Source organism: Bos indicus, chromosome 17 (assembly GCF_029378745.1).
Source record: "Bos indicus isolate NIAB-ARS_2022 breed Sahiwal x Tharparkar chromosome 17, NIAB-ARS_B.indTharparkar_mat_pri_1.0, whole genome shotgun sequence".
Lineage (NCBI taxonomy): Eukaryota > Metazoa > Chordata > Mammalia > Artiodactyla > Bovidae > Bos > Bos indicus.
The window spans coordinates 68,824,835-68,848,958 of record NC_091776.1 but is presented as its reverse complement, the minus strand read 5'-3'; the positions used below and the strand labels follow the sequence as shown (position 1 = coordinate 68,848,958).

The window sequence follows — 24,124 nt, the reverse complement described above, 5'->3', positions numbered from 1 at the left end:
GTGTTTCAGGTGTATGACATAGAGATTCACAACCTTAACAGTTATATTCCACTTATAATTATTATAAAATGTTAGCCATGTTCCCTGGATATATCCTCATGTTCATAACTCTTTTAGGTAAGGAGGATACTGATTAGAAAATCAGGAACTGTGCTGTACAGTACGTTAGCCGTTCACCACGTGTGGCTATGGAGCTCTTGAAATTGTGGGCGATTCAACCAAGGGACTGTATTTTTAGTTTTAGTTCGTTTAAGTTAAAATAGTCCCATGTGGTGAGAATCTGCTGTCTTGGCCAGCACGGGACAGGTCTGGAGCGGTTCCATCTCTGCCAAGGTTCTGTTGGACAGCGCCGGTGGAGACTGGTTCCGTAGGCCCTTCCCCGTGTCCTGGACACCAGGCTGATAGACTGCGGGCCCTCTGGGAGCAGGGACTGGTCCCTTCCCTTTACTCTGGTTTTCCAGTGCCAGGTGCATCATGGGTTCTCAGGACACAGCCAGTAAATGAGTCAAGGACCCTTGCCACACTTTGGGACAGGCCCTGGAGCTACAGAGAGAAGAGACTGCCCTGGTGGGGCCCACAGATGGAGAGGAAGCAGACTGGTGGATTCTCTGCAGCATGCACGATTCGGACGTGATGAAAGGAAGTCTACACTGCTGATCGAGACCAGGGAGGGGTGCATAGACGTCTTGGGGTGGTGGGAGGGTGCACGCCACCAGGGACGCCGGGCTGTAGGAGGGAGATCCTGAACTGCGTGTGGAAGGGTGAATAAGCACCAGCCGGGCAGAGCAATGGAGAAGGGCGGGCCTGGCAGGAGGACCTGGGTATATTGTCCCGGAGTCCTGAGAGCCTGATTCTTACACCAGCCCCTGGGGGTGGAAGCGGTATCACAGAGTTAAGGAGCCTGGCCTTGTAAAGAAATCAAGTTTGGCACCCAAGTGGTTGAATGGGCTCTTGAGAAAGATAAGGATCATTTAAGGGGAGCATTTGGAGAACAGTACAGAATAGTTTCTTATCAAGATGAACAGGGCACAAGTTTGATGGGCAGGGCATGTTCAGGAAGCTTCGTGGGGCTAGTGGGACCTAGGCCAGGCCTGAAGGGTGGGAGATACAGCGAGAGCTGCAGCTCCTCTCCCTGGGATCCTCCGTGGCCCCTGCTCTTGTGCGTGGTGTCGGAGGTGCTTCAAAGGCCTTGGCAGGACCTGGTCCTGCATTACCTCCATGCATTCCTCCGTCCAACCTGCAGGTGTGTGTGGAGGGAGTGCTCGATGCCAGCCTGGCTCTAGGGGCTGGGACTGCTGTGTGAGCAAGACTCAGACCCCCTCCAGAGACCTGCAGGGTAGCGGGGAAGACAGAAGGCAGGCCCTCCCTTTCAATCTAACTTTGTTGAGGTGTCATTGGAGGGCAATAAACTGCATATATTTATGGTACACGGTTTGGTTGGTTTTGACATCTGTAAACCCACATGAAACCGTTACCGTAAGATAATGAACATTTCTGCCACTCCCAGAAGTGTCCTGGTGCCCCCCCCCACCCTTATTATAATCTACCCCTTCCTCTGTCCCCCTCCACCGCAACCACAGATCTGCAGGCACTTCTGATACAGTTCAGCAAGTGCTACAGTCAGGAAAGCATAGAATGCAGGTGTTGGGGGAGCCAGGGTGAACCCCTCACCTAATTGGGGTGGAGCCTGGGAGACTTCCTGGAGGAAGTGAGGTCAGAGCTGGGGTCAGAAGGACGAGCAGTGAGACCAGGGTGGCCTGTGGTATCATATGTCACTTAATAGGTGTGCAGTGTCAGCTTTGGTTTAAATCCTGCCTCAGTTGCTTCCTTAGCCCTGTGACTTTAGCTGAGTTCCTAAATCTCACCAAGTCTTGGTTTCCTTCTCTGTAAAATGGGGAGAATACTCTCTCCTTCTGAGACAGTTGTTGTGAGTTTAAAAGAAATGATAGCATAATAATAAAGGTGGAAAGATACTTTTGTAAAAAAAAAAATGTGCTGCCCAGCATAATAATAAAGGTGGAAAGATACTTTTGTAAAAAAAAAATGTGCTGCCCAGCATAATAATAAAGGTGGAAAGATACTTTTATAAAAGAAATGGGCTGTGGGACTGGCCTGCTCATCAGCCCGCACAGGGCGGTCCTCGGTGAGTAGTGGCTTTTTTCTATCTTTCCAGCATCTCTCCCTCCAACTCCATCTCCCACTGCCCAGTGCAGTCTGTGCCCCCATCCCATTTTTTTTTTTTTTAATGGCCCATCGGACTATGTCTTCCATCTAAAAATTCTGCTCCACCTCCAAGGTCCAGTTCTGGATGCTGCCTGGCCTGGGAAGTGGCCCCTTGCCCCCCAGGCGCTCCCACAGTGCCTCTGCCAGGTTTGAGCTGTCTGTGTTGTGCTCATCTGATGACAGCCGTGCATCATCCCCTCTGCAGAGTGGGCTCTGGGAGCACGCAGACCCCCTTCTCGTGTGCGCCCCCACACCTGGCAGAGCAGGGTGCCAGTAGATGTTCGCAGGATGGATCGCAGGAAGGTCAGATCTCAGGGGCGTGCGCGTGTGTGTGCCATTTGGGCAAGTGGGGGTCGGTGAGCAGCCTGGCCTGAGAAGTAACCTAAGTGAGAGGTGAGGCATCAACTGGTAGAGGAGGGGAACTTGGAAACCACAGAGGTGAATTTAGGCCTTTGAGAGTAGCTTTGACCTTGTTTCAATCAGCAGGATTCCTTTTGTATAAATTGTGATTTAAATGGGCGGGGGACCTAGTGGACCCTCAACCCCCCAAGGAGCCCTGTGGAACTCAAAAACTCGGCAGTTTGCGGTCGGGAGGCTTAGGTGGTTCTCGAAGAAGCTGACCCGTCAGCCATGACTTCCCTGTCCCCGCTGGGCTGAGAGGCCTGGAAGTGGGGGGACTGTGGTTGATAACTGCTGAGACGAAAACAGGCGGCCTCCTTCCTGTCACCGCCTCCCCCGGAGAAAGCAAACCTTGTGTAGTCAGAGGAGAAAACCGAGCTCATCCTTTCTTTATGGCAAACAAAGTAAGATTTGTTCCCGGCAAGGTAAGGGTTAGAAGAGAGAATTTGTGAGGCTAAGCCGAGACCTGCAATTACTTGATTAGCATCTTATACCAAAAAATTACTGAGGCTTTTCTCTGCTTATACAGAGGGAACAGCACAGTGATATGTACAGTACGACATTGTTTGTGTCAGAAAGATGAAAATGGGCTCAAACAAATGCCTCGTGCGGCTACATTTTAATGTAAACGCCTAGAAAAGGGCAGTGAGGATGCCCGCAGGATGGGGAGGGGTTCCCTCTGGGTTGACGCTAGACCCGGGGTGGTGGTCCCAGGCGACTTATCTTTCTGTACTGTTGTGAGCTTTTGAAAGAAAACACCCTCCTGCCTCACTGGTGTAATTTAAAAAAACTAATACATGTTCTGTTTTAAATTGGAAAAGATAGTCAGGTCCTAATCCTTTCTGTTAGAGATAGCCACTGTTAGCTTTGAGGTGTCCCCCAACCCCCGGCCCGACACTCTTAAAAAATAAAGTCCTACCAGTGTGTGAATGTGTTAAATACGGTGCTTTTTTTTTAATCCCCAAAATGGTTATATAAATAGAGGGGTTTGTGTCTTGCTTTTTCTTCCCCTAACCTTTCCCTGTGTCATTAAATATTCTCCAGAAAACATGGTATTTAATGCTCGCCTGGCGCTCCCTGACTGCGGCCAGGCCTCCCTCTGTCAGAGACACTCGGTTCTTTATGCCTGAGGGTCACCGGTTGGAAGAGCCCAGGGCTGTTGCTGTGGGTTGGCAGAGGGGCCCTCGCTGACTAACCTCTGCCACGTTAACACGTGGTTTTTGGATCCGTAGCACCCCGAGCAGAAGGCAGACCGGTATTTTGTGTTATACAAACCGCCCCCTAAAGACAACATTCCCGCCCTAGTGGAGGAGTACCTGGAACGCGCCACCTTCGTAGCCAATGACCTGGACTGGCTCCTGGCCCTGCCGCACGATAAATTCTGGTGCCAGGTAACACTCTTCACCATTCCCACTAAGACCAGGCACATGCCATGCCGTTGGTTGGGTGCTGTTGTTTTTCTCCCCAGGAGATGCTTTCTCTTCCTCTGCTTCTTACACTGGATCCCTAAGAGCAAATTGTGGTTGGAATTACTGTTTCGTTATCACCATCTTAATGATGTTTACACAAACGCCTTCCACCATGGCATTTTTAGAAACTCGTGTTTAGCCCTGGGCTCATTTATGCCTCTTCGGTCCCTTGGGGTTGGTTGGCGTGTTTGCCCCAAGCCAGAGCTGACCGGCCGTGAGCCCCGCACCGTCCACCCACAGGCCCTCGGGCCTCAGTGATGCAGCCTGGCTGTTCCCCTGTCGCCTGGCTTAGGTCATCTTCGACGAGACCCTGCAGAAGTGCCTGGACTCCTACCTGCGCTATGTGCCCCGGAAGTTCGATGAGTGGGTGGCCCCGGCCCCCGAGGTCGTTGACATGCAGAGGCGCCTCCACCGCAGCGTTTTTCTCACCTTCCTCCGTATGTCCACGCACAAGGAATCCAAAGTGAGCCCCGGGCCCTCTGACAGGTCGCCCCCGCCAGCTGACACCCCCGCGCCCCTGGGAATGCAGGCTCTGGAAGTATCGAGTGTCCCCTTTGTCTCCCCTCCGCTTTCACTCCCGCTGCTGGGGAAGAAGCCTGTGCCACCTCCCTCGTCCTCTGAGCCGCCAGGTCGCCTGCGCTATACCCAGTGTTCCATCAGTGGGGAGCCGAGGGCCCTGTGCCAGGGACGCGTGACTCTGCCTTTCCTTGCGCGTCAGAGGGCGAAGCATCGATTCTGATTTTTTTAGAGGACCTTGGATGTGCTTTCTAAAAGTCTTTACTCCCACACCCCGGGTTTATTTTTGTTAATTTTATTTATTTATTTGGCCAAGTTGTGTGGCATGTGCAATGAGGCTATTCCCCAACCAGGGACTGAAACTTTGCTCCCTGCAGTGGAAGTGTAGAGTCCTAGCCACTGACTGGACTGCCAGGGAAGTCCTGCTCCCCAATTTTAAAAATAATAATGCTGTCCTTAAACAAACGTAACAAAAATATTTTGCAGATAGTGAGAGTCGCCCACAAAATTTCCTTCCCTCAAAATAACCACTGTTAAGGTGCCTATTCCTTCAGGGAACTTTTTTCCTTTCAATGTGTTTGTGTCTCTGTGTGTGTGGTGCCCACATATTTACTTTAAAAATAGTATCTTTTCTGTTTTTTTAGCTTGTTAGCATGGAAACTGTTAAATATACACAAGAGTATCATGACTCCCACGTGCCCATTACCTGGCTTCAACAGTTAGCATCTTGCCTATCTTGTTTTCTCTCCCCAACTGAGTTTTCTGTTTTTCTTGGAGTATTTTATTTTTGTCCTTTTGAAGCTGTGCTGTGTGGCATGCAGGATCTTAGTTCCCTGACCAGGGATGGAACCTGAGCCTCCCTCCATTGGGAGCGCAGAGTTTAAATCTCTGGACTACCAGGGAAGTCCAGTCTTGGAGTATTTTAAAGCAGTCCCAGACATCATGGGAGTTTACCTGTGAATAACTTTAGAATGAATCCCCAGCTGATGTGTTTCATAGGGAGCGTCTGCTTTGTTTTACATTAGGGTGAGTGACTGTTGCTCCAGGTCAGTCCCCTTGGCTTGGACGCATCCTTGGTGTGGACGGAGCTGCTTCTATTAGCCAGGCCCCCTCGATGGACCCGAAGGTTATTTCCTGTGAGCCTGCTATTACACTGCCATGCACGTGTTTGGGGAGGTCGCTCATCCTCTCTTTGCTGTTCCTTAGGATCACTTCATTTCGCCCTCTGCTTTTGGAGAAATCCTCTACAACAACTTCCTGTTCGACATCCCAAAGATCCTGGACCTCTGCGTGCTTTTTGGAAAAGGCAACTCTCCGCTGCTGCAAAAGATGATAGGTGAGTAGGATGTGGGGCCCAGGGCCTGGGGTGGGGTGTGGGTGGTGCAGAGATGACCCCCACATGTCCACAGGGGGATCAGAGCAGTAGCAGTGGGCGGTGCTTGGAAGTGACCTACCAGATGTGTGTGTCAGCTCCGAAAGAAGTGACTCAGTGGCTGTGGGGGAGGGGCGAAAGACAAGGGCAGAAGAGAGCTCCTCCAGGATCTCGGAGCCCCAGCGTCAGGCTGGGTGTCCCTGCCCAAGGAGGGGGGCGTTTGCTTCCGTGGTGACAGCTAACCGTTTGCCTGAGTATGCACTGGTGACTCCGCCGATGCCCCACCTGTGTCATCTCAGGCGATCCTCACAGCCGCCCTGTGATGTTAGTGGTGTCCCCACCCCCATTTACGGTTAAGGAAACTGAGGTTGAATGTTCGGGACTTGCCTGCAGGGTCATGACTGATGAGTGGCCAAGCTGGGGTTGAAGTCACGTGAGCCTGAGGCTCACACTCTGGGCCTCAGTCACTCCCTGCCTCACGGGTGACATGGCCACCTCAGAAATGTTGAGATTTGAGTTGCTTCTGAGGAGGGACAGGGGCAGGGGTTAGAAGGAATCCCCTGGGGTTGTGGAGGGAACGGACATCAGCAGTTGGGGCCTGTCGGGAGGCGGGGGTGCTGGAAGGTTCACGCAGAAGCTTTGTTGGGAAGCTCCAGAGGGAACAGTGGCCCCAGGGGTTTGCCTTGGAAGAGGAACTTGTGGCAACTGGCCCAGCTGGTCACCCTGGACGCTCCGTCAGCCCTCCTCACCCCGAGACTGTAGGAGACGGTGTTCCTAATGCCCAGTTACAGAGCTCGGTCACCACTTGAAATGGTTTCCTTCCTCCCTTTCCCCTCTAACCCCAGTGATAAAGGTAATATAGGTTAATTTAGAAAATTTTGGAAGAGTATAAAGAAGCAGGAAAGCAGTTATCAAATTCCTGCCCCACCCCCACCCCCAGAGACGATCATTTGGTGATTATTCCCTTCTAGTCTTTTCTCTGCGTATTTTTGAAAAATGTATTTAGGGCCTAATGCATATGAAATTTCACATCCAGCTTTTTCACTGGCACAATCTCTGGTTTCTCATTCAGGTCTAATCATTGGCCTGATCATCAGTTAAGGGAAAAGACCGTTAATAATTATACTCTAGAATAAGAGGATGGGGTGCGTACACAGAAGCAGCACAGTTAGAGAAACAATTATCAGGCCAGTCTAGTTGGAGCAGGGCATTCTGGGAGGGAGCGTGGGGTCAGGGGAAGAAGCTGGCATCAGATGGTTCAGGGGGCGGGGAGAGCTCCGAGCCAGGGACCTGAGGAAGGGTACATTGCTCGGTGCCTAAAAGGGAAGGCCCTGGAGTCGAACTCCCCAGTCCATAGCTGTATTCCGGGCTGTGTCCCTTTGACTCGGGCAGTTGGCCGCTCTAAGCCTGAGTCTTCTCATCTGAAGAAAGGGAAGACTGATGATCCATCCAGCCTGTAGGATGGTTGTGGGTTGTGAATATGAGGTGGGGCGCAGCACAGAGCCTGGCAAGTTACAGACACTCGGTAAGTGTGAGCTCGTATTGTGATGAGGCCGTGGGAGCCTCTGAGGGCACGGAGCAGGGCGGGGAGCCATCCGCTGACACGGTCAATCTGGCAGCACGCAGGTGGGGAGGGTGCTGATAGGAGGCCATGGAGGAGGCTGGGCTTCAGTGTGGGCTGGAAGGGGAGAGCCTGGGTGGAAAAGGACATCCGAGAGGAGAGTCGACGGGGCTTCATGAGGTTGGCTGGAGGGAGTGAACTGGGGTTGGGAAGCAGGAGGCGGGGGGTGTGCGCTGTGAGTAGAGGCAAGGTCAGCACTGGGTCTGGAGGCCGTCAACTGCTCCAGGGACCCAGGAGTAGAGGCCGTCTGGCCGCAGACAGGTGAGGCTGGAGCAAGAGAGCTCCGCCTGCTGCCGGGGTTCCAATCTTTCGGGTCACTTGACTCCTCTGAGAATCAGACGAAAGCTTGTCTCCAGGAAGACATAGCGCCTCATAGATTTTGAGCTGTTTAAGAATGTTCTCATCCCCAGATTAAGAATCTGAAATCGATTTACCAAGGGAAGCACTGTCTTTGGCTCACGGAATCTGGTTCACAGACAAGATGGCAGGATCAGGCATCAGGTGCCCCTTCTTATTGCATGCGTGTCTGTCTGTCTGCCTGTCAGTCTGCAGGCCCCTTCTCCACACCCTCCAACACATGCATTAGGTCTCTTCCCAAGCCCTTGAGCAGAAGACAGGAGGCACAGTGTAGGACAGCCTCTGCTTTCTCTGCCGCAGAAGCTCTTGAGCAAGGCAGATCAGCTGGAAGAAGGGGGTTGGCAAAGGAGACAGGGGGCGGAGCACAGGAACTGGCCGACTGTCCTCTGGGCAGAGGCCCAGGCCCCTGTCCCCACCTCCCACTTTTTTTTTTAACCCCAAGGCTGGTGTTGTGAATCAGCGAGTGTAATTGTGAAAGCTGGGCCTTTCAGTTAGGCTGTGAGACCTTGACCCTGCAGAGGATAGCCCTGGTCTCTTTAGCCATACCTCGCATCCACCCTGGGTTTCTGAACTACTTCAGTCTGAGGACAGGTGCCATTGCTTTGGCTTTTTAATTATTTCTTTAGGAGATCAAAAGTCAGATCTTCCCTGTCATTGGGATCAGTTAAAGGAGAAGAAAGAGGCTCCGAAGAGCCCGAGGGTAGACTGTGAAATGTGATCTATTTTGACACTCATAGAGCATCCCTGTTACTCAGGCCTCAGAGTGAGGAGGATCCTGAGACAGTGCCTTCCCCCATGCCTGGCACTCCGGGTGTGGTGGGCACCACCATATGGCCTGGGGATTGTGGGAGGAGGCCTACTCCCGACAACTGGGACACCTGCCTTCTGGTGGACTCGGCGCTGGGAGGTCACTGCAGGCAGAGGGGAGGGGCAGCTTCATTCTGTGAGGCTGAGGATGGTGTGAGGGAAGAATGCAATTCAAGGGATGGGAGAGGGTGGCGGGAGATGCCAGCAGAAGCCAGATCTTGCAGGCCCTTCGTGCCACAGTCAGGAGTTTGAACTTGACCTTGAGGATATTGCTAGGAAGGTTCAATGAGGAAGATCAGAGGAAGACAGCTCGGTCACTCACTCCCTGCTCGTCAGGAGCAGGAGGTGGGCGCAGATGGTCAGGGAGAACTTCCTTCACAGGCTGAGGGGTCAGCACCCATCTGGTGTGGGAGACACCAAGCAAGCTCCTGCCAGTAACACTTTCTGGAATCCCAGGACCAAGTGGCCTGCAGAAAAGCATTTAGAGAAAGTCCAGCCACCTAGTGACTCACTTACTCACCCAGCACCATATGGCCTCTGATCTCATTCATTTTCAAGCCCTCCAGGATGGGGTGAGGGCTGCAGGGTTATGTTGAAGGCAGCCAAGGACAGCCCTGCCCAAGGACGGAGGACACCTAGGACTCAGAACATCCTGACAGCCAGCCAGCCTTGGGTGCCAGGATCGCAGTGGGATGAGGAAGCCAGGCCCCTTTTTGAGGCGGTGCCATTTTGCACGGTCCTGCCGCTCGCGAGCAGTGATCCTCTTCCCCTCCGTGCTGGGCAGCCGGAACACTTGGTTTCTGTCCCAGTGACCCTGTACTCTAACCACCACACTCACAGCAGCAGTAAACACTCGGGGCTTCCCTGGCGGCTCAATGGTAAAGGGTCCGCCAGCAACGCAGGAGACAGGGGTTCGATCCCCGGGGCAGGAAGATCCCCTGGAGAAGGGAATGGCAACCCACTCCAGTATTCTTGCCTGGGAAATCCCATGGACAGAGGAGCCTGGAGGGCTACAGTCCATGGGATTGCATGACTGAGGGACTCAACAGCAATGCACACTTGGGGAGGGGCTTCGTTTTCTGGGAATAACTGCACGTGTGTGGTAAACCTCCCCCCAATGTCTTTGGCCAGCCTCTCTCTCACCGTGGAGAAGGGCTGTGTATGGCCAGCAGGTTCAGAAGCAGAGGGTGAGAGAATTTCTAGAGAATTTCTCCAGAATTGGCCTTGCAGGACCCCTGGACTGTAGCACCCAGGTTTCTTGGCCAAAGAGATCACGTCTCCTAGCTTTCCTGGATGACTCATTCCCATTTACAAAGCCAACACTGTCATACAAGGCATGGTGCCCAAGTGTGATCATTCCCTGGGGACGGCAGGGTGAGCTGGTTTGACCAGGGCGGGTGGGTCTTTTACGTAATTCACAGGGCAGAGGTGCTTAAAAGGTTAAATTGTACTGAGGCGAGGCCCTTCCCTCACCCTGGGGAAGTTTCTAGGCTGGGCCAGAACTCTGTGCCAGCAGGGCCCGGGGCCAGGACTGCTCTGGTGCAGGCAAGCTCAAGAGAGGGGCGAAAGGTCACAGAACATGCTGGCAGCCATGTGGAACTTGTCTTCCATCCTGTCCACCCCCACGTCTTTCCCCAATTCCTACCTTTCTCCCCTTTTCAGGGAACATCTTTATCCAGCAGCCAAGTTACTACAATGACCTGGACGAAACCATGCCCACCATCCTTCAGGTACCAGCTCTTCGCCCTGCCCTGGGGAGGGTGGGGAGATGGGGGAGGGTGGGGGAATGAGGGCAGGCAGGCCCTTCTCCTACCTGGAGATGTTGCTCTTCTTTCCTGCAAGAGTCTGGGAGAACTCTCCCCACCTCTCCACACCAGACACATCCTGAGACCATCGCTGTGTTCTACCCCTCACTTCATTCCTTCAAATTTGTCCTTTCCCCTCTTGAACAGGACTGAAATCTAAGGGCTGTCCAGCACTCATATGGAAGGAGCTTGGGGTGCATTCTGTGTTGTCTGTCAACAGCCATCTGCCCCTGAGGATACCCCTGTACGTTTCTCAAGTCTGAGCTCTAAAGCCTCATAGAATCATTTTTATGAAATAATGCTCATTGTAGAAACTTTGAAAATTCCAAAAAATAAATAAATAAGTAGAAGAAGAAGGTTAATCTTCCTCCGTAATCCCGCCACCAGGAGATAAGCATGTCCGACTCTTTGCAACACCATGGACTGTAGCCCACCAGGCTCAGACTCTGTCCATGGGATTTCCTAGGCAAGAATACTGGAGTGGGTTGCCATTTCCTCCTCCAGCTTAAACGTGGTGCAACCCACAATGGGCTCTGTTTTCGCCTCACTATTGATTTGTCTTTTGTTCAATACAGTTCCTATAAATCGCCTTGCCCTGGGCATCCAAAAATACACGTTGCTGACTGTATCTCTTAAATATCCATCCCCATACACTTGTCCAGCCGATCTGGGTCACATCCACAGGGTTTACATACATTTCGTCATCATCCTCACCACAGTCCTGCGGGAAGGACGTCCCCATGATTCCCTTTTGACACAGGTTCCATTCTGAGATGGTCACTGAGAAGGTCACTGTCTCACCTGATGTCCCAGGGGCACCAGCATATATCCTGAAGATTCCAAGGCAGTGCTGGCGTCACCAGTCTCTCACTGCAGGACGGGGGTCCCCGCTGCCGGTTCAATGGGATGTGAGAGAGTCACCTCTTGTGTTCACAGGTCTTCAGCAATATCCTCCAGCACTGCGGTCTGCGCGGGGATGGGGCCAGCGCCACACCCCAGAAGCTCGAGGAGAGAGGCCGGCTCACCCCCAGCGACATGCCTCTCCCGGTGAGCTTGCCCTTCAGCCCGGCTTCTTTCTGGCCAAGAGAAGGCCTGGAGCTTCCCCCCTGCTCACAGCCCCTCACCCCACCCCGCAGGCGGGTCGTCCTGTCACACAGGCTTTAGGACATTTCAGCAGGCTTTCTTGCTTCATTTATGGAGTTGCGGAGGGAACAGCATGGAGGTTTAGCCTTCGCTTAGTTCAGCTGGACGGGTTCCTGGGTGCATTACTCATGGGGCCATTCATTCATGGCACCAGCATGCCCCGAGGAGCCCCCAAGCACATGCCAGGCCCCCAGGCTGGGCTGTGAGGCCCAAGTGGTTACAGAAGCAGACGCCTGTGTTAGCACGGGAGTTAGAGCAGGGCCGAGGGTGCGGTGGGCTGCCCTCCTGAAGCTTGCGCGGTCGTGGGAAAGCAGGCCTTAAACAAGCGTTCCAGAAAAGGGCACAGTGAGTGCCGTGGGAACAGGGCATGTTGCCCCGTGAACCTCAGATAAGTTCCCTTATCTGTAAAGTGGAGATCTGACCTGCAGCCCAGCCTCTTGTTTGAGCTGTTGGGAGAATCAGGGAGCCCAACACGCTCTCCAGACCCGACGGCGCGTGGGGGCTGGGTGTCCTGGCCTCCCTGGGGTGTAATTTCTGTGTGGGACCTCCGGCACTGTTTTCAGATTCAGGGATGGGTTCTCCTTCAGCTTCAAAGAAAGAATCGTATTAACCTGGAGCGAGAGGTCACCCTAGACCTCCCTGGGCATGCGTCCTCTGGAGCTGCGGCAGGCAGACCCGAGGGGGACCCTGGGCTCTGTCCGCTTTGCCTCAGACCCTCTGCAGGGCTGTCCCTGGGGGAGACTAATGCGGTGTTTTTCCTCTGGCCTGACAGGAGTTAAAGGACGTCGTCCTCTACCTTTGTGACACTTGCACCACCCTCTGGGCCTTTCTGGACATCTTCCCTCTGGCTTGTCCGACCTTCCAGAAACACGACTTCTGTTACAGGTACAGCAGTTGCAGTTATTCACATCCACATTCAGCCAATATTTACTGGACGCTCAGAACCTGCCGGGCCCCCTCTTCCAGCACCCACCTGCGTGGAGGCTGCATTTGAGAATGACTTTTACTGGAGGGGCTAAGAGCAGGGTAGGGGAGGGAGAAAAACGCCAGCCAAGGGCGGGGCAGTTTCCGTTCAGACCCAGTCTGCTGCAGAGCCCCCAGCATGGGTGGGCACGGGAGTGCCAGAGGCTGAGGAGGCTCAGGCTGCGGACTTCGGCCTCCAGTGTGGGGAGGCGCGCACGCAAGCAGAGGTGCGTCCACGTGGGGCCAGCTGGTGGGGCCGCACCAGGAATGCAGACGAGGGAGCACTGCTCTGTCTGGAGGAATAAGAGACGGTTTCAGGGTGACGCTTAGATGAGACCTTAAGAATGAACAGCAACCTGCCTGGCAGAGAAAGCCTGCGGTGGCCCAGATGATGGAGAAAGCTGTGCAGTGCAGTATGATGGGGGGTATGAGTGGGGGAGTGGGCTTGGGGAGCAGGCGACCACAAGATGCGGCCCCAGGGAAGTCAGACTTGCCGTGTGCTGTGTGTTGGCAGGGAGTGGGGCCTTTATCGTGGAGGCAGGAGGGACCCTGGAGGCTTCTATCCAAAGAAGTTATAGAAAGATCCTGCTGTGATGCAGAAAGACCAGGAGGGGGATACAGGGGAGGGAGAAAGACCCTCTTTGCCCACCTAGCCACGTGGGCATCCGTTCCTTGGGCAGTGAGAAAGGGGTGCCGGGACGGAAGCTGGTAACTGGCTTGTTGCCCGGCAACTGTGGGGGGTAGGGGCCTGTCCTGCTCTCAGTGGCCTCCAGCTGTTCTTGCCAGGCATCTCCCCCCGCCATTTTGGGAGCTATCCAACTCCATCCCCCCAGCCCTCTGTCCATTGGGTCATTTGCCCAGCTATTCCACAAAACATTTATCTAGCGCAGACACGTGCCAGAGATGGCAGCTGGCACCCTGAGCCCACCAGGTCCCCTGAGCTCTTGAAAATCAGACGTGAGGATTGCTCAGCCTCCCAGAGAATGTTAGAAAAAAGCGCCAATCCACACTGTCCCCAGAAGAAAAGGGTGGGGACAGGACTTTTAAAAATGTTGTCACAATTTTTAAAAAGGTATTTACCTCATGGCAAACTGGAAACCTGGGAACTCCCCAGAGGTAGGAAATGAAAATCACTCTGAACAATCAGGCTGTTCTTAGGCTTATTTTCATTCACCATGAGCACTTTCCCATTTTGCGAAAGCATCTTCCCAAATGGGGCAAAGATGGCCTTGGAAAGGGTCTCTGGAGATGGTGGGAGGGTCCTTGCCGGAAGAGCTGAGTTTCCCAAGAGGTACCTGGAAGGCATCACAATGGACATGAGTTTGAGTAAACTCCAGGAGACGGTGAAGGACAGGGGAGCCTGGTGTGCTGCAGTCCATGGGGTCACAAACAGTCAGACTCGACTTAGGCACTGAACAACAACCACCCCTGGAGCAGGGCCGCAGCTCCACCCACCTCAGGGTGAGGAGCAAGGAAGGAAAACACTTTTGACTGCGAGTGACCCTGCCTTTGGCAAGAGATGCTGCCTCAGACCCACAAATAGCCTGAGGCCGGCTCAGCCTGTTCCAACTGTGCTGGAGGCCAGGAAGGCGTGCTGAGCAGGGGCCTTGGTCCCCCCCAGGACTCCAGGCAAGGGGTTACCTCACCAAACACCCTCCAGCTAATCTCTATGAGCAGCCTTCTCCACCTTCCTCTCTGTCCTTTAATATTATGAACAAATAATATATTCACAGGGTGTATAAAACACACATTTGAAAAGTCTCCCTCTCCCCCTTCTCCACTTCTGTTCCTCACACACAACCATTGGGTTAGTTTTTTTGTGGAATTTTCCAAAGATATGCATGTAAATATGCACATATAAGCAAATAAACACATTATCTACCTCCCTCCTCTTTTTAGTATTTCATATACTGGCATATTGGGCATCCCAGGTGACTCAGTGGTAAAGAATCCACCTGCCAATGCTGGGAACTCAGGAGACGCGGGCTAAATCCCTGGGTCAGGAAGATCCCCTGGAGGAGGAAATGGCAATCCAGTCCAGCGTCTTGCCTGAAAAATCCCATGGACAGAGGAGCCTGGCAGGCTACAGTTCCTGTGATTGCAAAGAGTTGGACATGACTGGGCAGGCATACATGCTGGTACATTATGAATGCTATATGTGCTGTAGGCATTTTACTTTTAAATTTAATGCATATCTGTGCATGAACCACCTTCAGCCTTTGGTATCTCTGTGTAGAACTCCATTGTGGGGGACCCCAGACCCCAGAGATGGCACTTTAGGTTTTTTCCAACTGTTTGCTATTACCAAAAAAAAACATTGCCATGAAGGCTAACCGTGCACCTAGGTCATTGTGTACCTTTAGAACTATATCTGAGAAATAAATTCCTAGAAGTAGAATTGCAGGAACAGATGGTACATGCATTTGAAATTTTCACGGATTTCGCCAAATCACCCTCCATAGGGGGTGTTTCAATTTACCCTTTCACCAGCAGTGTATCATGGCAACGCCTGACTCTGAGCCAAACTGTCCTCTCTGTCTTCTGGGTGCCACGCTGTGGGCCTCAAAAGCCCCGCCTCTTTTGGCCTGCCTACCCTCGTCTACGGACAGCCCCACACCAGGAAAAAGTTGCCAGGAGCCAGCGATCGACAGACGAATATTTACAGGGTACATTACATCTGCTGCTGCAGATTCAGCTCAGTCCTAGGAAATCAGCTGCTTTTCTGGCTTTGGGAACTTAAGATGTTCAGAGATAGACTTATGCCATGAAGAGAGGTAGCTGCATTTTAAGGTGTAAGAACAGCATCTTCTGAGTGCTGCGTGTCTGGTTCCAGAGAGGAATGGTCACAGGGTGAGCTTATGGTCAGGAAACATGTGGCTAGGATGGAGAGTTAGGTTTTGTGTGTTTTTTTTTATTGGAGTATAGTTGATTTACAGTGGTCTGTTAGTGTCAAGTGTACAGCAAAGTGAATCAGATATATATACACACACACACATATGTATATACACACACACACATATATATACACACACACACACATATACATATACATATATATAGGCTTCCCTGGTGGCTCAGCAGGGAAGAATCTGCCTGCCAATGAAGGAGACACAAGTGGTTGGGAAGATTTCCTGGAGAAGGAAATTGCAACCCACTCCAGTATTCTTGCCTGGAAAATCCCATGGACAGAGGAACCTGGCAGGCAATGGGCCGTGGGGTCGCAAAGAGTCGGACAACTTAACAACTAAACAACAACAACAAAATCTATGTGTGTCCATTCTTTTTCAGATTCTTCTCTCATCTAGGTTGTTACAGAACATTGGGTAGGGCTCCCTGTGCTGTCCAGTAGGTCATTATTAGTTACCTCTTTCACGTGTAATAGTATGTATATGTTAATCTCAATCTCCTAATTTAGGGGATGGAGAGTTTAAGTCTGAGTTGAGGACAGGTGGCTGTGAGGTTGCTGAGGTGAGAAGCCAGCTTGGCTGGGCTGTACCGGGTACAGATGCACCAGAGAGAGGAGTTTCACTCTGATATCATAGGAGGTAGGGAGCTGCTGGCAGTTTCTGAGCAAGAAGAAAGTCACCTTGTACCTATTCCTCAAAGCTTGCTGCATCCTGGGTGGCCCGCTCATTGCTCTGTGAGAACTAACCCCTCTGGATCTTGGATTCCCATCTGAGCAGGGGGCGAGCTCCAGGTCACTGCCCACCAGGCTATTCCTAGGACCAGCCACAGCGGAGCAATCCACGCTGAGGGAGAAACTTGTCTTGGGGACAACCTGGCAGGAAAAAATGTGCCCTCCTGCTCCCTTGAGCGTGCTTTGATTTTTCTAAGTGTGAGATTTCTGAACTAATCCAGCCTTTTACCCTGTGTGTGTCATTGCAGGCTAGCTTCCTTTTACGAAATAGCCGTTCCCGAACTGGAGTCTGCAATTAAGAAGAGGAGGCTTGAAGACAGCAAGTGAGGCGGGGACAAAACTGAGGGCTGTTGTGAGAGAGCCCCAGCCCACCCGTCCTGGGCATCGGCACCCGCTTCTCTATGTCAACGGTCAAGGGCCAGGGACGAGAGGCCCCGCAAATTCAGCTAGTGCTTCCCTCCCTACCTAGCAGCCTCCTGGCAGCAAGGAAGCCTTTCCCCCTCAGCTGTTGCTCCAGACTCTTATGAACCCGCTGGTTCCTGAGCCACCATCTGAGCTGACAGGTGGCCCTGGAACCAGCCAGCCTCTCAGAGCCTGTCGCCCTTTGCCAGCTGCTATCAGCAGCGAACTGAGGCTTTCTCAGCCCCCCGGGGATGGAGGGTGAGGTGGGGGGCGCCTGCAAAGGCTGTGAAGAAGCTCCCCTGGCGCCTTTCTGCCTCTCAGATCTACTTTTCTTTCTGGCCTCCAAGGCTGCTAGGTGATCTGTGGCAGAGGCTCTCCCATTCCAAGAAGAAGCTACTGGAGATTCTCCACATCCTCCTGAATCAGACCTGCCTCCTCCCAGTCCTGGAAAACAGGTGGGCATTCGGGATCCTCTGCCCACCCAGGCGGGAGAGCCCCCTCCCCAAGCCCCGCCGGGGTGCTGCCCTCATTGCACGGGGCTCCCTCCCCTGCCCCAGGGTTGCCCAGCAAAGATGGGAAACCGGGAAGAATGCCTCTTTCCTCGAGTGGCAGAGGGAGGCCGCAGAGGGGTGGGGCGGGTGGGGAAGGAGCCAAGCCTGTCTGGAGGGAGTGAGCTCATCCTCTTCTCTGTGTCCTGTTCCAGCTGTGACAACATTCAGGGCTTCATCGAAGACTTCCTTCAGATCTTCAGCTCCTTGCTGCAGGAGAAGAGGTGAGCTGGGAGTAGCAGCGGGAGGGGGCCCGGTCATCCCACCAGCCCCAGGAGAAGCCTTCCGTAATAGAGCCCCTGCCTTGTGCTCACCACGAGCTAAGCTTTTGGTGTTTGTGGTTGGGCAGCAGACACGGGGAGTGGCAAACCAGCCTGGTGTGCCCGCCACCCTCTAAGTCCCGCCTCCGCCTCACCACCCTTCTGACTCCCGCTCCCCCACACCCCGCCGCACCACACCTCTGACTCCCGCCCCCCTCCAGGTTCCTGAGGGACTACGATTCACTCTTCCCCGTGGCCGATGATGTCAGCCTTCTGGAGCAGGCCTCCTCCGCCCTGTATCCTTCCACGGCGGCCCCCGGAGTGGGCCCGGCCCTGGGTCCTGGGTCCTGGGTCCTGGATCCTGACCAGATTGGACCCAGAGATGTGGAGGGACCGTTTAGCCCCAGAACACGTGGGAGCCAGCTTTCCCTGTTTTGGGAGGAGAAGACTGCTCTGATCCTCGGGGTACACCTAGCCCTCCTTTCCCTGGTCTTTGCTGAGCGTCTGGGCCTGTGTGACCAAGAGGGACTCATCCCTGCCCTCGGAGACCTCACGCAGGATGGGAGACAGATAAGCAAACAGGCAGCGAGAGTGTCACTCAGAGGCAGGGGAGTCAAGGGGAGGAGGGGGTGCCATACAGAAGCGAAACCCAAGTTGAGAGTAGTGCGAGGAATAGGAGATGGCCACGCCCTGAACTAAGTGTTCCCCGGGGCACAGTGTTGAGCCCACAGACGTTGTGTGCAGCCTGCAGGCGCTGAGGCACAGGGGTCTGGTGGGGGCCGGGTTTGGCCGTGGCAGAGAGCCCTGGGATGGCCCTTGCTGAGGAGTTTGGGGTGAGCCCTGCAGGTGCTGGGAGACCTGGAAGGATGTGAAGCGGGGGTTGACCTTGTCAGTCTCAGACTTCGGGTGGTGGGTGCTTGGGTTAGAAGCAGCCTGAGGGAGGGACTTGCCTGGTGGCCTAGTGGTTAAGACTCCGTGGTCCCAATGCAGGGGACCCAGGTTCGATCCCTGGTCAGGGAGCTAGATCCCACACACGGTAACTAAAGACCAAAGATCCCGAGTGCTGCAACTAAGACCTGGCAGAGCCTAATTAATTAATTAATTTTTTTTTTTTGAAGAAAGTAGAGTGAAAGAGTCTAGAGCAACTACCCAGCATCTGACTTGGCAGCCCCCGGGGTACTGGAGAGGGACAAGGGGCCGGGAGGAATGGGCCTGCGGGCCATTTGGATGGCTGGGGTAGGTTGCTCAGTCCGGCCTCAGGGACACCCTGTGGGCCCCCAGCTTTTGCAGAAAGCCCACAACGGGTTGCACAGGATGCCTGGTGGCAGTGCCCCCGCCGGGCCCTCCTCCTGAGGGGTCCTTGTCCCAGGACCCCCGGCTGCCAGACCCTGGCCCTGCCCTTACGCAGAGTTGCTCTCTGCAGAGCGCGGGTACTGGCTTTTAAGGCTTGTGCAGCCATGGGCTGGCCCGTTTCCCCAGGCAGCCCAGGAGCCCGCAGTGCCCGTGGGGTGCAGCCCAGGTGGCCCCTGGCCTCAGCCATGCAGTGAGGGGTGGAGAGAGGGCTGTGAAGAGAGACTCCTTAACCCGTCCTCCCAGGGACGAGACACGGACCGCCTACATCCTCCAGGCGGTGGAGAGTGCCTGGGAAGGGGTGGACCGGAAGAAAGCCACGCGTGCCAGAGACTCAGCCACGGCCGAGAACCCTAACGGGGTCGGGGCGGAGGCAGAGGTGCTCAGCGGGCCGTCCTCACTCCCCCAGGAGGAGGAGGTGTGTGACGGATGGGACTGGCCGGGGCAGCAGGAGACCTCCCTCCTGTGTTCCCGCGAGGAAAAGGGTTTGTTTTGGGGTTGACAGCTTCTGAGCCGCCGGCCTGCTCCACGCTGCCCTTCGAGGGTTCTGAGCCGAGGGCGAGCTGGGTGGCCTGTGAGGTAGGCAAGGCGCTTAGCTGTCAGGTCCTCAGTTCCCCCCACAAGGTGAAGCACGGGAGCTTTTTCCACATGAGCTCTCCATCGGCGTGCACCTCTAAACAGGAAGCCGCTGAGCTGGTGCTGTCGCTCCGGACGTGGCCAGAACCCAGCATCGCCACCTCTGTGATCCTCCTGATTGGCCACTGACCCAGGGCTCTCTCCTGCGTGTCGGGAGGCAGCGTGACGTGGGAATTAAGATGACACAGTCTCTGGGGTCAGGCCGCTCAGGGGTGTACCCTGATTCTGCCACCTGCCAGCTCTGAGCCCTTAGGCATGTCCCTCACGTGAGCCCTGGTTCCTCCCCTGTAAAGGGGGGGTGGCAGGGTCCCTGTCTCCACGTGGGTGCTCAGAGCTGCCACGAGGAGTGAGTGATCGGCCCCCATGCCCCGCTGCCAGACGCTGCTGTCCTTCTGTTAGGCCCCAGGCCCCGTGCCCACTGTTCCAGGCCCTTGGAGATTGGTGGTTCCCTCCCCACCACCTTTTCCCCATTTGGCTTCTTGCCTCAGACACAGAGGAGTTTTATTATTGTTTTTTTGATTTGTGAATTTCTTTAATTGAAAAGCTGAAAAAATTAACCCATTCCGAGCCAAAGGGGCACTTCTCCACATCAGCCAGCTCCAGCGGTTGCTGTTCCCCTCTGACCTCAGTCGTCAGGCTGTCAGAGGGGGAAAGGGGCTGGCTCCCAGAAGCCACGGCCGCTTGTGGACAGCCTCGTCCACACCAGGCTCTGTGCGCTGCACTTTTTGTGTATCGTCTCTTTGAACCATTTGAAAACAACCCCATGAAGTAGGTGTAGTCTGGGGGCTTTATGAGGAGGAAACTGAGGTTCAGAGAGGTTAAGTGCCCTGCCCAAGGTCACACAGCCAGAAGCAGCAGCTCAGCTGTTAAGCCGTAGCTCACCCTTCACACAGAAGGACATGGAGGCTCAGAGAGACTTAAGAGACTTGGCTAAGGTCCCTCAGCCAGGAGGGGCAGGGCTGGGACTCAGACCAGGTCGCCTGACTCTGAGACCAGTGCTGTTTGGGGCTTGTCCCCAGCCCAGCCCAGGCATCCCCTCTGTCTCTTCCGCAGTGCCTGGGGGCAGCCGCAGCCCCGGGCCCCACTGTGTGCGGTGTGGAGCTGGACTCGCTCATCTCCCAAGTGAAGGACCTGCTGCCGGACCTCGGCGAGGGCTTCATCCTGGCCTGCCTGGAGCACTACAGCTACGACCCCGAGCAGGTGATCAACAACATCCTGGAAGGGCGGCTGGCCCCCACCCTCAGCCAACTGGACCGCGGCCTGGACAGGTAGGAGCAGTGGGTGGGAGGAAGCTCGCGGTGCCCAGACTGCCCCGGGGTCCTCGTCAGGGCCCTTCCCATCTCCTCTGCCTCCCACTCCTCTTTCTCATGTGTCCCGTACTTGGTACTTCCCCACAGTGGCAGTTCCCAGCCACGGAAGCTAACGTCCTCTTTGGGGAAACAGAAACCTCAGGCCCCCAGAGGTCCTCGAATGCCCCCTGCAGCGCAGAGTGGGCACCGCTGGGCCTCCCTGCTCCACCTCCTGGGAGATGGGGTGCGGGGGGCAACTGATGTTGCTGCCTGCCTGGTCACTGAGGGAGCACAGCCAAGCTTCTCACTTCCTTCATACCCACCCTTCTTTTCCTTTGTTTTTTGGGGCTTTTTTGACCGCAGCTTGCAGGATCTTGGTTCCCTGAGCAGGGATTGAACCAGGGCCCTCGGCAGTGAGAGTGTGGAGTCCCAACCCTTGGACTATCAGGGAATTCCCCCACAGCCACCCTTCCTGAGTTGGGCCCACTGCTTCCCTAAAGCCCCCAGGGGCAACAGGAATGAGAGTAAATAGATGTTTCTTCCATGAATAAATGTTGTTTGTTGAATGAATGAGTGAATAACTTCCAGAACGAAGCTAGCTCTGCCTTTGAACCAACTCCTCAGCCTCCATGTGCCCATTTTACAGGTGAAGGCACCAAGGCAAAAAGAAAAAAAACGAGCTCAAGTGACCTCTGTCTTGCAGGGCTGTCGGGAACACACCTGTGTGAGTGGCACATGTGCAGGGCGGCCACCTCCCCAGGCCGGGGCAGGCTTGGGCAGGTTTTTAGCCTGTGTCCCAGGTGTGGCTGTTGCTGGGGAGCGGAGGCTCTCACGGACCGCACGTGGGAGCAGGAGCATCCCCCCGAAATGCATTTCTGTGCCACCCCCCAGACAGGTGAAGCCGGACCCGACGCCCCTGCTGACGTCTCGTCACAACGTCTTCCAGAATGACGAGTTTGATGTGTTCAGCAGGGACTCGGTGGACCTGAGCCGGGTGCACAAGGGCAGGAGGTGAGTCCGGTGGGCCGTGGGGCCCCAGAAACCCCAACTCTGCAAGTGCAGAGAGGACGACAGAAACCCAGGGCCGTCATCTTGATGGAAGTGATTACAGAGCTTCCGCCTGGGGCTCCCCCATACCCCAGATCAGTATGCTCCCTGCAGCCGGGCTCCGGGCCTCTAACAGTCTGGCTTCAGGCTCCAACCCTGTGCGCAGAGTTAGTGAGTCCTCCTTGACAGCAAAAGGCCAGCAGGGCCAAACCAGCCCCTCTTCCCTTGTCCCATCTTTGGAGGAGTCCCCGGGTGGGAGAGCTGGTGAGTGCTCCTCAGCAGTGCTCCCTGACTGGCGCCTCTCCACCCAGGGACACAACGGGAGAATGAAGGCCTCTGCCCAAATGAGTATATTACATTTGAAGGCCTTTCTACTTATTTTTGGTCTATGTCCTTCGTACTTTTTTGGCATTGAAAAGTCCATTCATGATTTATTCACTTATTCAACAAATATTTGCCCGGTGCTTCTAGGCCCTGGATTTATAAGGTGCTGGGGACATGGTGGGGGGTGGAACAGACACGGCCCCTGCCCACGTGGCGTTTGCACTGATCAGCTTGGCAAACAAGCCCCGTGAACTCACAGATTAAACAGATTCTCCAAGGTGGAGGCGTGCAGACTCCCAAGCCTCTAGTTGGGGCTTTAGTTCAGGCAGAAAGGCTTCTCGGAGACAATGCCTTGGGGTGGATGGTGGAAGGACGAGGGAGGGTCAGTTGTGCAGAGCGGGCAGGAGAAGCTTTCCAGGCGGACCGAACAGCAGGGTCGGTGGCCCCGAGGCCATGGGGAGCATGGCAAGGGTCCCCTTCACCAGTACAGTGTATGTTCTGGAAGGATCCCCTGGCTTTGGATTCGGGACCCCTTGGAGGGACTGAGAGTCAGCAGCCCCATGGCGTGGTGGCAGGATCAGATGCTACCAGCCCAGTGCCAGCCCTGCAGTGTTAATGGAGCCATTTCATGGAATCTACAAAGCTGGGGGCCACTGGGCAAGTCCAGCGCGCCTTCTCCCTCATCACGTAGATGGAGGCCGTGAGGGGCAGAGAGGGGAGAGGGCCCTGCCCGATTCTTGGGACAGGAGCCCCAGTGCTAGAAGCACAAGCTGTTCCCTGCTCCCAGGACCGTCCAGCGCTGGTAGAGTGGCCGTCTGAGGGCTCGGGGACCTGGCACAGGGCAACTGTAAAGCCATCTGGCTGGCTGGACAGGAAGCTATTGCAGACTGCTTAGTCACGCACGTTGCGACATCCCCAGATCTGAGGCTGGCCGTGTTGTCCCGCCTCAGTGGCCGCCCTTCCAGGCCCTGCTGCAGGAGAGGGGCACACGGCGAGGGCTGTCCCCCTGCTCCAAGGGGCGCCCGGCTGCCCAGGCAGAAACCGCGGCAGACGTTTCCTGGCCTCGTGCTGGGCAGCCCAGGGGTTGGGGTTTACAGAGAGGCAGGGGCTCTGTTCATATGCGCGTTATTTATTTATCCACTCAGCAAATATTTATTAAGTGATTGACTATGGCCAGATCCTGTGCTCGACACACTGGGAGACACGGGGAACGGGGCACCCAGGCCTCGCCCTCCCACGGGGAACGGGGCACCCAGGCCTCGCCCTCCCACGGCACAGAGATGTTGGGAATGACTTAGACCATCAATCAAGATGCGACAGAGTGGAGAGGTGCTGGGAGGTGCACGTACAGGCCTCAGTGGGGTCACCCGTCCTGATGTGGGCAGGGCGGGGAGCTTAGGGCCTGGGCCCTGTCTTCACAGAACACGTGAGAAATCAAGCAGCACAAGGCAGATCACCCTCGAGTTAAAACGTATGTGCGTCGTTAAACCAGATACTTGAGCCCTAAATGGCTCAAGAAATGAGGAACTCTGTCCCCGTGTGGGACAGGTGGGCGCAGGGTAGGGCAGTTGAGCGCAGCTGACCTGTGGTGCAGACACGTCTTCAAGGCCGCATCTTGCTTTCTCGTGGCCCCTGGGTGGCCGCAGCATGACATCCAGAAATGACCAGGCCACCAGGAAGTCAGGGTCAAGTCTTTCTGCACCTCTCTTAGAGACCAGGAGACCTTTCCCAGTGGCCCCCCAAGCCTCCTCACATCTCACTGGGGAGCTGGGCTCCAGGGCTCCCGGAGAAGAGGGGAGAGGAAGGACCTGAGCAAAACGAGGAGCTGCTAGGAATGGGGGTGAGGTGAGGGGCTTGTTAGGTCGGCGCTAAGCACACGCGCTGCAGGTGTATCGTAGCTAGGGAAGGAGGCGGTGAGGGTAACGCAGGGCCCCCTGACTCCTTTCGACAGTGGTG

General features: G+C 54.9%; 1 protein-coding gene across 10 annotated transcripts in view; it reads left to right on the top strand.

Annotated features, from left to right (window-relative positions):
- The window catches only part of ASCC2 (activating signal cointegrator 1 complex subunit 2), a 36,032-nt gene that overhangs the window by 6,000 nt on the left and 5,908 nt on the right, over positions 1-24,124 (top strand). For 4 of the 10 annotated variants that reach the window (XM_019977635.2, XM_019977633.2, XM_070769805.1 and 1 more), the window contains 13 exons: positions 3,855-4,013; positions 4,384-4,554; positions 5,814-5,943; positions 10,427-10,494; positions 11,506-11,616; positions 12,485-12,597; positions 16,561-16,635; positions 17,062-17,169; positions 17,418-17,486; positions 17,744-17,818; positions 19,119-19,290; positions 20,562-20,776; positions 21,689-21,808. In XM_019977635.2, coding sequence (XP_019833194.2) covers positions 3,855-4,013; positions 4,384-4,554; positions 5,814-5,943; positions 10,427-10,494; positions 11,506-11,616; positions 12,485-12,597; positions 16,561-16,635; positions 17,062-17,169; positions 17,418-17,486; positions 17,744-17,818; positions 19,119-19,290; positions 20,562-20,776; positions 21,689-21,808 — 1,586 coding nt within the window. The remainder of the gene's footprint in view (positions 1-3,854; positions 4,014-4,383; positions 4,555-5,813; positions 5,944-10,426; positions 10,495-11,505; positions 11,617-12,484; positions 12,598-16,560; positions 16,636-17,061; positions 17,170-17,417; positions 17,487-17,743; positions 17,819-19,118; positions 19,291-20,561; positions 20,777-21,688; positions 21,809-24,124) is intronic. The other 6 variants (XM_070769807.1, XM_070769806.1, XM_070769808.1 and 3 more) reach the window with 3 other exon arrangements.